Consider the following 13,800-nt stretch of genomic DNA (forward strand, 5'->3'; position numbering starts at 1 on the left):
AAAATGAGGCAAAAAGTAACATAATTAAGGGGAGAAATACTTCTATAATAAAAGGTGGAGGCTTAATACACCATTCTCAATAAGGAAAAAAATAACCGGAAAGAAGTGAAGAGAGAGGCGATTTGAACAACACAATGAATCAACTAGATCTAACATATATTTAGAACAAGGTACTCAACAACAGAATATGAATTCCTCTCAAGTGCACATAGAACATTCTCCAAAACAGGCCATATATTAGGATACAAATTAAGTCTCAATTGATTTCAAAAGATATTTATCATACAAAGTATGCTCTCCAACCTCACAACAGGAATAAGTTAGAAATCAATCTGAGAGGCCGGGCGCGGTGGCTCAAGCCTGTAATCCCAGCACTTTGGGAGGCCGAGATGGGCGGATCACGAGGTCAGGAGATGGAGACCATGCTGGCTAACACGGTGAAACCCCGTCTCTACTAAAAAATACAAAAAATTAGCCAGGCGAGGTGGCGGGCGCCTGTAGTCCCAGCTACTCAGGAGGCTGAGGCAGGAGAATGGCGTGAACCCAGGAGGTGGAGCTTGCAGTGAGCTGAGATCTGGCCACTGCACTCCAGCCTGGGCGACAGAGCGAGACTCCGTCTCAAAAAAAAAAAAAAGAAAAAAAAAAAAAAGAAATCAATCTGAGAAAGAAAACTGGAAAATTCACAAATTTATGGAAATTAAACAACACACTCTCAACCAATGAATCAAAGAAGAAATCACTGGGTTAATCAGAAAACAGAGACAAAAGAAAGCAAAGACACGACAAACCACAACTTACAGGATATAGCAAAATCAATGCTAAGGAGAAAATTTATAGACATAAACACATTAAAAAGGAAGACAGCTCTCAAAACAACCTATCTTTATAACTAAGGAATGAGAAAAAGAAGAACTAAACCCAAAGTGAGCAGAAGGAAGAAAATAAAAAAGACCAGAGCAGAAATAATTAAAATAGAGACTAGAAAAACAATAAAGAAAATCAACAAAACCAAAAGTTGGTGCTTTGAAAAATTAACAAAACTGACAAACCTTTAGCAAGATTTAAAAGAGAGAGAGAAGACTCAAATTACTAAAATCAGAAATGAAAGGGGAGACATCATGACCAATTCTACAAAGGCAAAAAGGATTATAACAGAATACTGTGAACAACAGTACACCAATTGGGTAACGTAGATGAGATAAATTCCTAGAAACACAAAACCTACCAAGCCTGAACCACAAAGGAATAGAAAATCTAAATACCCATAACTATTGAGGAGATTTAATCAGTAATTAAAAACCTCCTTACAGGCTGGGCGCGGTGGCTCACGCCTGTAATCCCAGCACTTTGGGAGGCCAAGGTGGGTGGATCACAAGGTCAAGAGATCGAGACCAGCCTGGCCAACATGGTGAAACCCTGTCTCTACTAAAAATACAAAAATTAGCTGGGCGTGGTGGCACGTGCCTGTAATCCCAGCTACTCAGCAGGCTGAGGCAGAAGAATCACTCGAACCCATGAGGCAGAGGTTGCAATGAGCCAAGATCGCACCACTGCACTCCAGCCTGGCGACAAAGAGAGACTCCATCTAAAACAAACAAACAAAAAAACCTCCTTACAAAGCAAAGCCCTAAACCTGATGGCTTCACTGGTAAATTCTATAAAACATTAAAAAAAAAAAAAGAAAAAAAAAAAAGACCAGTTCTTTTCAAACTCTTCCAGAAAAGTGAAGAAGGAACACTTACTACCTCATTCTATAAGGCCAGCACTGCCCTGATACCAAAGTCAGACAGATGCTACAAGAAAATGACAGACCAATACTCTTTATGACCATTAATGCAAAACTCTTCAACAAAACACTAGCAAACCAAATACAGCAATGTGAAGGCAAATCAAAACTACAAGATACCACTTCGCAGCCATTAGGATGGCTGCTACTAAAAACAAAACAAAAACAGAAGATAGTAAGTGCTGATATGGATAGATTAGAATCTTTGTGCACTATTGATAGGAATATAAAATGGTGCAGCCATTATGGAAAACAGTATGAAGGTTCCTTGAAAAATTAAAAATAGAATTATCATATAATTCAGCAATTCCACTTCCAGGTATATACTCAAAAGGACTGAAAGCAAGGTCTTCTTTGGGAGGCCAAGGCAAGTGGATCACAAAGTCAGGAGACAGGGACCATCCTGGCTAACATGGTAGAACCCCATCTTTACTAAAAATACAAAAAAAAATTAGCCAGGCGTGGTGGCACACACCTGTAGTCCCAGCTACTTGGGAGGCTGAGGCAGGAGATTCACCTGAACCCAGAGGCGAAGGTTGCAATGAGCCGAGATTGCACTACTGCACTCCAGCCTGGGTGACACAGCGAGACTCCATCTCAAAAAAAAAAAAGCAAGGTCTTGAAGAGATGTTGACATACCTAGATTCAAAGCAGCATTATTCACAAGCAACTCAAGTGTCCATCCATCAATGGATGAATGCATAAACAAAATCTGGCATATGTACACAACAGATTATCCAGCCTCAAAAAGAAAGTCCTGACACACAGTACAACATGAACAAAGCTTGAAGACATTGTGCTAAATGAAATAAGCCAGTCACAAAAAGATAAACGCTGTATGATTGACTCCACTCATGTGACATACTCAGAGTTGTCAAATTCATAGCAACAGAAAATAGAACAGTGCCTGCCAGAGAATGGACTATGCGGGAGGGGAGAGTAATTGTTTAATACATAGAGTTTCAATTTGAGAAGATAAAAAAAGTTCTGTAGATGTACGGTGATGACGGCTGCACAACAATGTGAATATACTTGATGCCACTAAACTACACACTTCAAAATGATTTAAATGGTAAAGTTTATGTTATATATGTTTTACCATCATTTTTTAAAATGAATATTTTTTAAAGACCGAAATATGAATCTTGTGTTAAAAACTGGGGAAAAAAGTTGTTTCGAATGTAAATAAAAGTTAAAATTAATGAGATTAAATTAAAAGGTGAGAGATTAGTTTTCACCATGCACCAAAAAGGAGTCTAGAAAGTGCGTTGACCATAAATTAATAAATCTAAAGAGTTCTTGTAAAAATAATATTTTTTAATTCACTAAATTCTATTATATGTAGGCAGTGTTCAGATTTTTATTAACATTATCTGACCATAAATCCCCCTGGCTGACTTTATTATTGTTTTTAATCCCTCTATAACCAATATCCTTATAATCTTCATAATTTTAAATCATTTTCCCCATAAGGAAAAATGTAAGGCAAAGACAGCAAGTACCTGGCATTTCTCCACAGGGCAGCTCATCCTCCACATGAATTAAGTGAGAAATGAGCAGAGTTTAAGAAGGGAAACCAGGTCACTTTTTTTAAGCTTATGAGTTAGATATTAGTGGAGCTTTTCACATTGTGCCTTCACTGTTTAATATTTACATTCCCAAAATGTTAAATTTGAACATTAACACAGAAATGTACAACAGGTCTGACTTTTGTTTTTAGATAGTATTAAGATTACTAATACTATAATTCCATTGCATCGGCACCTGACTAAAACCATTAAGAAACTTTCTGTGAATAACCTTTACTGTACTTCATTTTGTATGTTAAAATATTTTTCTTTAAATTTTTTAATTCACACAATAATCATATGTATTTATGAGGTACACAGTGATCTTTTGATATATGTAATGTATAGCAATCAGATCAGGGTAATTAGCAAATCCATCATCTCAAACATTTACCATTTCTTTGTGTTCAGAGCATTTTATATCCTCCTGGCTATTCGAAAGTATATATTATCAATTACAGCCATCCGATAGTGCTAGAGAACACTGTAGAGCTTATTCCTACTATCTAGCTAGAATACTTTTTTTTTTAATACGGCCTTTACCAGGTCCCAAAGCCTAAAACAAAAACAAACCAGAGATTGTCACTACCACTTCACTTCTTAATCAAAGGTTTGTGAGAAATCCTCTTTAAGATTTAAATCCAAAAGTTCTAAAAGCATGGTGCATGGGCCCCTGGGGTCCTGACACTCTTTTAGGGGACCCACAAGATGTGTGGTCCCCTATTTCTGTAACACTATTTGTATAATACTAAAATTTAAAATATTAAAATTACTGTCATCTTGGACTGAATTAAAGTCACCATCAACCACCAACAATTATAAAACAAGAAAAAGCCAGCCGTGGCTCACGCCTGTAATCCCAGTACTTTGGGAGGTGTATGCGGGTGGATCACAAGGTCAGGAGATCGAGACCATCCTGGCTAACGCAGTGAAACCCCATCTCTACTAAAACCACAAAAAATTAGCCAGGCATGGTGGTGGGCACCTGTAGTCCCAGCTACTCGGGAGGCTGAGGCAGGAGAATGGTGTGAACCCAGGAGGCAGAGCTTGTAGTGAGCTGAGATTGCACCACTGCACTCCAGCCTGGGCAACACAGCAAGACTCCACCTCAAAAAAAAAAAAGACAAGAAAAAGTCAATGTCACTTAAGAATGTCCTTGAAACAGTAAAAATTATTAATTTTTACACACCTTTTTATGTGACAAAATGGGAAGTTTGCACGAACCATTTCTGCTACATACTGAATTATAATAACTGATGGTTGTCTCAAAGTAAAGTGCTTTTGTAACTGAACTGACAGCTTGAACTAGCCTCTTTTTTAATGAAAGTGACTGAAAGAATGATTGACAGACTATGGTTATTCAAATTGGAATATTTTGGCAGAGGTTTTCTCAGAAATGAATAAACTGAGCTTGCTTGTCACTTTAAGTAAACAAGTCACATTTGTTGCCAATGATAAAATTTGAGCTTTCAAGCAAAAATCCGAATTCTGGAAAATTCATATCCACCATCGTCATGTCAAGACCTAAACAGCTTCCCAATAATTTGTCTCTTAACAAAATGGGTGGTGATATTAACAACCATAACTTTCTTTGACATTGCATGATGAAAGATGTCAACATTTGGAAGATCTGCATAACACTGAACCAATATTTACAAATGACCAAGGAATGATGTTACAATCTCAGGAATGGGTATAAGATCCATTCAAAGTTCAAGCCAATGGGTTTTACCAGAGCATGCAAAAATCCACTTACATGATTGCCCACTGCATCTAACCTTTAAGAAATTGCCACTTACTGAGTTTTGATATAATACCAAACAAGAATATCCACAATTATCTGAAAAGGCTATTAAAATGCTCCCTCCCCTGGCCTCTCCACCCTGTTCAGCCATTACCTGTGTGACACTGGATTTTTCTCTATATGTACTTCAACCCAAACAACATACTGCAATAGACTCGATGCAGGAGCAGATATGATAATCCAGCTGTTTCCCTTAAACCAGACAGATTTACAAAAAAAGTAAAACAATGACACTTTTCTCACTACCTTATTTTTTGTTTAAAAAAAAAGTTGTTTCCATTAAAAATATGGTGTTTATATTAACATGTAAAGAGTTTATAATTGTCATTTTAAGTGAACTGACAAAACAATTTATATTTCTCTTTTCATTTACAATACAGTAAACATAGATAAATTCACAAAAGCTTTTTGGGGATCCTCAACAACTTTTAACAGTGTAAAAGGGTTCTGAGACCAAACGTTTGAAAGCATTTAGAGTTTTAATATTAGACCTCTGCAAACCAAGAACAAGTATGTAAAAGCATACTGGAGGGAAAAAAAAAAGTTCCTAGGAAAATTATATGAAAGCTGAAAATGAACACAATGTCAAATCAAAACTGACCTCACTCTATATAATATCAATAAAAAAGAAAATAAAGAATACTTAGATAAAACTGATTTTGTGTGCCCTGGAAACAACATACAATATTCTGATCAAATAAACACGTATGTACCTACCAATATTTTGACAGATTACATTTTTGATAATGGCACATTATGGTCAAAGAAACACCCAATCACAAACTCAGAAACAGATGATTAAAAGATTAAAATAGCAGCCATCACCAACAGGAGGGACACAATCCAAAGTTCCGTCAGAAGGGACAAACAGGGATATATCAGCAGCTCTCCAGTAGCATCCCAGGGCACCCCGCTCAGGGTCTAGCTGTTCTATTTAAAACTGACTTACATGTTTCCAAGGCAGGACGGTGAGACTAAGCTCTCATTTAACCCCAAAGGAGCAAATGGGTCATAGTGGAATTAATCTGCACTAATACTGCTCCATCTGCCAAAAGTCCTTTTTCCGCTTACTAGATCCCTTTGAAGACTGAGGAAGAGCAACGGTAATAATAGCAACATTTCCTAGGCACCAGTTACTAAATGCCAGGCACTGTGGGCTAAGCACTGTACATATATTAATCACTTAATATTTGAGAATATCTTAAGAGTATACACTATTATTATGTCATTTTTGGAGCACGAAAAGGACAAATAACTTGCTTTAAAAAAAATAAATAAATAAAAATAACTTGCTTAAAGTAAAGCCAGGACCCAAACCGAGCCATCTGGCTCTGGGGCCCAACCGCTTAGCCACTACACTATAGTACACAGGCATAGTAATCAACAATAATATCTGAAGTTTAAAATTCAGGGCCCACCCTACACAATTTCGGTTGTTTATACTGAAACCCATTGCCTAAGGAAAGCTCCCATCTTGCAGACGGCCCTCTGACAGGTGCATCAATTGCTATTCACGCACTGTTCAATTTTCAGATAGTGGAGGACTTCAAGCAAGAAAAGCAGATTTGGGAAGATGAATACTTTGGATGAGGTTTAAAAAAAATAAGGCCAGGCCGGGCGCGGTGGCTCACGCCTGTAATCCTAGCACTTTGGGAGGCCGAGGTGGGCAGATCACCTGAGGTCAGGAGTTCAAGACCAGCTTAAGTAACATGGTGAAACCCCGTCTCTACTAAAAATACAAAAAAATTAGAGCCAGGCGTGGTGGTGTGCACCTGTAATCCCAGCTACTCGGCAGGCTGAGGCAGGAGAATCGCTTGAACCCAGGAGGCAGAGGTTGTAGTGAGCCAAGATCACGCCACTGCACTCCAGTCTGAGCAACAAGAGCAAAACTCCGTCTCAAAAAAAAAAAAAAAAAAAAATTCAGGCCAGGTGCGGTGACTCATGCCTGTAATCCCTGCATTTTAGGAGGCTGAGGCCAGTGGATCACCTGAGGTTGGGAGTTCGACACCAGCCTGGCCAACATAGTGAAACCCTGTCTCTACTAAAAACACAAAAATTAGCTGGGCGTGGTGGCCTACAATCAAGAAGCTGAGGCGGGAGAATCGCTTGAACCCGGTAGGGGCAGGCTGCAGTGAGCCAAGATCGCACCACCGCACTCCAGCCTGGGTGACACAGTGAGACTCCGTCTCAAAAAAAAAAAAAAAGTAGAATACAAATTACAAAATTTCATAACTCTTGGACCTCTTTTCCTTCTGCTAATGGAAGTAAAACCATTATTATATAGCAGCCTAGCTACACTTTTCTAAAGAGAACAATGCCTCAATTCAAGTCAATTGGAAAAGCTTTATAAAAATTGCTTCTACAAAAGTTTAAATTACATTAATAGATTCAAATGTTTTGCTATGTTGGCCAAATACGAGGGTAGTGTTAAGCCTATCCACTTCATTTCCAAGTTCAGAATGAGTCTGCAGTTGTAATTATGTGATGAATCAATTCAAGGCAGAGTTTCGTGATCATTAAAAATGAACCTATAACTTCACCATAGAATTTAACTCAAGAGAAGTGGAATGAGAAAATGAACAAGTCATAATTAGAACTCTGCCTGCAGGATGAGAAAGAGCGGGTATGGCACGACTTATTATCTCGCAGTAATTCGACATAGGAAATACTTACAGATCTTTTAGAGTTTTGTTTGGTTCTGACATTTGGCACATGTTTTAAAATAAGCACCATTTAAAGTTCCTTAAATAAATCACTTCTTTTTTGGCCTACTGAACTAAAAACATTCCACAATACAATTACAAAAATAACTTTCTGGTTTTCCCAGACAACCAGTTTATAAGAATAATTCAGAGGTTCACAAAGGATAATTTGATTTACATAAAGCTTAAAAAACGGACATAAAAGGTAAGTGAAAATGAGTGATTAAGAAGACTGTTAAGGTCCTTTCTAACCACAAATTGTCATGAATTGTAATTAAACACAACTACAATTTTAAACACCTGAAGGAAAAAACCCAGCTAGAATTAATACTGCCAAAGAAAATTTCCGCTACTTTCAGGCACTTGAGTGAGCTATGTTAAAACGGGAAATGGGCTTTAAATTATCAACATTCACATCGATTACACGATGATGCATGAAAACTCCATTCTACAATGAGTAAACGCCCAGGAAAGGAACCCAACCAACTCCAATTGCCCTGGTGCTCATAAGAGGTTTATACGGCACAAGGGGTAAAATTACGGTAGAGTCGAGCAAGTCTTTGGGTTACAGGAGTCCTTGAACACTTGCAATTGAGAACCCGCAATTCAGGAAGGAAGACACTAAGGAAACTCTGCACTGTCATCGAGGGTGATCCGATTCAGGTTCAAACCAAATGCTCAAGGCGACAAGTTGTAAACAGAAGACACACTTCAGCTCAAACCACCCAGGGAGAGGAAGCAAACCTGCCCATCGCCGATGTCACAGCAAATCCCACCTTGCTGGCGCTCAGCCGGGAACCCTAGGATTGCCGAAGCACAGGGGCCCGCGACCCGGCGGCCGGCTACCACTGCGGAGGAGGGGCGCGGGGCTGGGCGCGCCCGCCCCGGCCCTGCAGCCCCTCGGTTAGATTCCCCGCGGCGCCGCGAGCTCGGGCCCGAGAAAAAGGGCAGAGCAGAAGGGGCGGCCTCCGCCCAGAGACCGCGCCCAATACCCTCCGCAACGACTGGGACGGGGGTCCACCGAGGGTCCGGGGACTGGGGAAGGCGTTTTCCAGACCCAGCCAAAGCCCCAGCCCGTCAGGGCTTTCCCTCAAGACCGAGTGCTTTCCCCTCACGCCCCGTGAAAGACATGCGTTACACAACCCGTCAGGTAAGGGGCGCAGGGATCCGGGGTCACCCCTCCTACCCCCGGGCGCCGCCGCCTGCATCTCCCGCGGCCCGGGGACAGCAGAGGGACGGACGGCCGGGACGCGCGGACGGCAGCGAGGCGCTCACCGGCTCAGGATGGGGCGCTGGCGGGGACCGCGAAAAGCCGCAGCCCGGCTCGGCACCTGGATCACGGCGGATCCCTCGCCGCCCGCCGCCCGGTGTTTTCATACAAACCCCGGTGGCAGGCGAGGCGGAGGCAGCGGCGGCGGCGGCAGCTGCGGCGGCGGCGCTGGAGGCGGCGGAACCTGCCCGCATCCCGGGCAACGTCAGCGCGGCGCCCCGCCCACCGCACGCCTTGCCAGCCGGCTCCCAGCACGCGCAGGGAGTGGGGGCGGGGCGTACGAGGCCACGAAAGGGGCGGGGCGCAGCGCACGCCCCCTTCCCGGCGCGTCCCCTGTTACCCCCGTGCGCGCTCCGCCCCGCCCCTCTGCGCGCCCGACGGGAGGGAGCGCGCGCGTGGGGGCGGAGCGTGAACGGGAGCGGGAATTAGGGGCGGGTGTTCCGCGGGCTGCCGGCGCCTTGTCCCCAGCAGCCCCGGCCACCGCCCCACCGTACCGAACTGCGAGCGACTCCCCACGTTCTTCAAGTCACCTTTCTGTACACTCCCAACGAGGGCCCCAGCCTTTTCCCGGAACTAAGCCCGCGCCCACCCCTTCCCCCGCCATCAATCAGTCACTCTTAGGAAGGGTTCTTAACGCTCCCCACCTGATCCCGGGGTCGCATCAAACGCTGGGGACTGCGGTAAAACTTTGACCTTTGCTGACCTCAAGGAGGGTCCGTAATAAGAGGCTGGAAGGGACATGCTGTTACTACAGTCGGGCTCCCAGAAAACAACGGGATTGCACCTTGTGGCCAAACCTCAGTAAATTGGATGCCTGGTGCTGCAGCGAACAAAATAGCATGCTGATTTACTGTTTTTTGAAAAGGTGCCTGCATATAATCAAAACGGTAATGCTAAGTTGGATACTGAAGGCAAAGGCGGAATGTTTTATCTGAGCCAGAGTAATGTGTCAGAGAAATTGCTAATACACCCCCTTCTGTTTTGACTGTATTTAAGTGTACTGTAATGTATTGCAAATAAATACTGACATCATTTACTTTTTCAAGATGCACAAGATCATGTTTGCTACTGTTTATGGTAAGGAATGTAATATTACTACTAGATAAGGGAATGCATTGAGAACTGTGGGATTTTTGTTTTGTTTTATGACCTTGTTCCAATAAAATTAAGCAGGTGTGAAAGCAATTCAAAAAGTAACCCAAGGTACACCGCAATGCTTCTTACAGTTTACCCTTGGTAGATGTCTTTATTCAGATGAACAAGAAACTGCCATTTTGTAAACATCGTAGTTTCCTTCATCGTGAGCACTAAAAGATAGGTTACGGTATTTAAAATAATTTTAAAACAACCACCACCCCAAACCACCCAATCGGAAAGGTATTATCTGAAAATACCCAATAATAATGTAATAATTTTACAATAATCCTAAAAATGCATGTAATATACCTGAAACTTTTCTTAAAGAACATGTTTCTAAATGAGTCAACTTGCAATATAGGAAGGTATTATGTGGATGTGTGTGTTTGTGGAATTTGAATCCCACTTTCACAAGCACTGTTAGCATAGTTTGATGACCAGGACACAGACCCAGGAGATTAACAGACACAAGATAAACAGCAGTGTTACGTTGCTTTGAAATCATTCTGATCACATAGTTTGCCACAAGAGTGAGTGATTTATGTTTTGTGGTAATTAAGAACTTAGAGCTACTCCCCCACCTCCTGGGAATGTGACATCACTCTTCATCAGATCCCACATGTATGAAGTTGAAATAAACTTCACCTCCCCTAGCTAATGTGACATTACACCTTATCAAACACCATATATAAGTTACTGACTTCAACTACAAGATTTCAAAATACATATAAACTCAAGAATTTGCGAGATGCTTTGAGAGCTCAGCGGGTGACAGATTGTAAGTGCTGTCCACCACTTCCCTAAACACTACCGGCTCAGGCTGCAACAGGGCCACATCCTGTTAGCCTTTAAGCTTTGAAGCCTGTCCACCAACACTGGCACCACCCTGTAGCATCGTGGGACTTTGCATATCCTCACAGATCTCCTATATGTTGGACACCATCTCTCCCAAGAACCTCAACCTCCAAAAGGTAAAGGTACACCTCAATTGTTTTTCTTTTCTTTTTTTTTTTTCTTTTCAAGACAAGAGTCTCACTCTGTTGCCAAGGCTGTAATACAGAAGTGCAATCATGGCTCACTGCAGTCTTGACCTCCCAGGCTTAATGAATCTTCCTACCTCAGCCTCCCACTGAGTAGCTGGGACTACAGGCACATGTCACCACATCTGACTAACTTTTTTAATTGTTTTTGTAGAGTCGGGGTCTCCCTAAGTTGCCCAGGCTGTTCTCAAACTCCTGGGCTCAGCAGTCCTCCTGCCTTAGCCTCCCAAAATGCTGGGATTACAAGCATTAATACCACACCCACCTCAATCTTTAATTAGACTTTACTTTCCACAGAGGTCTGCTTCAAACTTAATTGAACAACTAGATTTTAATAGTTTTGGAACTCACTATGTAGTTAATATACATCATCTATGGAGTGTATTCCCTGTGAAATTATTCCCTTAATTCTCTGCCTCTATACATTGTGAACCTAAGAAAACAAATTATCTTCATATGGCAATAAACCATGTTGACGTAGGATTTTTTTCTCCTTAGCTCAGCTAGATCAAGGTTCTTGTCTCAAGACCAGGAAAAATTGGGTACGCAGCCATTTGAAGAGTGAGTGGAGTAGAATTTATTAAGCAAAAGGAAAGCTCTCAGCAAAGAAAAGGGCTCCGAAAGCAGGTTCCCAGTTGCCCACTTCACAGTTGAATACAAGGGCTTTTACATGCAAGCTGATGGGACTGGGTTCCCTATTTGTATAAGGCGCAAATTCCTGGTGGCTCCACCCCATTCCCCCAGTGTGCATGCGGGCCCTTAGTCCACTGTAGGCATGTTTAGGCAAGACGCCTGTGTAAGTTCCCTTATCTGTACGAAACACGGATGGGAGGTTCTCTGGGGACCCTTCCCTTACTGTCTGCCTAAAGCAAGCTGGCTGACTCCTTTCAATGTAATTCAGGAAATCATACTTTTATCTCCCTACTTTGAACCATACAGAACACAGAGCTAATTTCTATTGATCACTCTTTCCACAGCGTCTTCAATAAACCTTATCATGATACATAAAACTAAATGTGAATAGCTGATATAATCAGAATTGGGCTATATAATGGAATTCATTTAACTTGGATTCCTCTATTCAGTCTAGCCTTGTAGGTACTCAATAAATGTTTGCCTGTTTCATTTTTGGACTAATCATGGGGAGAGAGAGGTGAACACTGGAGCCCAGCTATCTCTTTCTCCTCTTCTGCCGATTTCCTTATCTCCATGCCTTTCATAAGGTAACATAGAAAATGCAACACACCGTATTACAAAACTCTGTAGTCATAAGGCTTAGAACAGTCATGGACCTCTCAAAAAGTCTACAGCAATTTCCATCTAGAACATAAATGTTAGGAGAGCATGATTGATCATGAGGTTTCTGAAACATAGCTGGTCCTCTGGAGTTAGAGGATTGATTGTTGTAACTATTGAACAATCAACCATTTATTGAGCACCTCTTATGTACCAGACAGTCCTCTTGAGATCTTCTGAGGAATTAAGCAAATGATAATGCTCAACAAAAGACCTAACCACTGCCTTGTGTCAAACTAAAAGGTTTACCACAAATAGACCACAGAACAGAATGTAGTACCAACAACCAGAGCTGAATCTAAATGAATGCAGCAAAACTGGGAAATGGAGGGAAGCAATCTGGGATTTCACACAATGAATGGTTCTGATGCAAAATCTTTTACAGTGGCAAATGGTTTCCATGGTAAACTGTGAATGATATGTAATTCAGGGTCAGAAAAATTGAACTTAAAGGCCAGGCGTGGTGGCTCATGCCTGTAATCCCAGCATTTTGGGAAGCCAAAGCAGGAGGATCACTTGGTGATATAGGAGTTAAGAAGAAATCACTTAGGCAGATAATGAGAGTATGGGAGCCCTTGGTAAGGCTTTTCTCTTTAATGAAAAGCAGCCCCAAATCATTTTCTAACAAAGAGCAGCCTGTAAGGTCGAGCTGCAGACATAGACAAGCAAGCTGGGAGCTTGCACTGGTGAATGCCAGCAGAAACTCGGGGATAGACATGTTCAACATGGCAGCCCCACCCTCCCTTCTCTTTGTCAGCCACTTGTACAGTAAGAAGCAGACAACATGGTGCAGATCAACAGGAAAGCCCATTTGCAGAATAAGATTAGGGTGGGGAGACAAGCCTTCCTTTTCCCCCACCCCCACACAGTATGTAGACGTCATACCTGATGGAACCAATGTGTGAGCCCTATGTAAATCAGATACTGCCTTCTCCAACCTGATGCCTATAAAATCTGCTGCGAGCCACCTCCTCACCCCCTCTTCAGACATCTATCTTTCCCAAGAAGCTGCTCTCCTCTCTCCTTTCTTCTGTCTATCAAACTTTCCACTACTTAACCCACCCACACATGTCTGTGTCCTGAATTCTTTCTTGGCGCACAACAATGAACCCCAGGGTATATACCCCAGACAGTATAGGCATATTATTGGAACCAGGAGTTCAAGACCACCCTGGACAACATAGCGAGACCCCCCAA

At 42.0% G+C, this 13,800-nt stretch overlaps 1 protein-coding gene across 1 annotated transcript in view; it reads right to left on the reverse strand.

Moving 5' to 3' along the window:
- Window positions 1–9,324, reverse strand: part of AGTPBP1 (ATP/GTP binding protein 1) — a 199,417-nt gene extending 190,093 nt beyond the window's left edge. The window contains 2 exon segments of the mRNA XM_025360322.1: window positions 9,136–9,177; window positions 9,179–9,324. Of these exon segments, the coding sequence (XP_025216107.1) occupies window positions 9,136–9,177; window positions 9,179–9,324 (188 nt within the window).
- Between the last annotated feature and the right edge of the window lie 4,476 nt (window positions 9,325–13,800).

The sequence above is a fragment of the Theropithecus gelada genome, chromosome 15 (assembly GCF_003255815.1).
Source record: "Theropithecus gelada isolate Dixy chromosome 15, Tgel_1.0, whole genome shotgun sequence".
Taxonomy (NCBI): domain Eukaryota; kingdom Metazoa; phylum Chordata; class Mammalia; order Primates; family Cercopithecidae; genus Theropithecus; species Theropithecus gelada.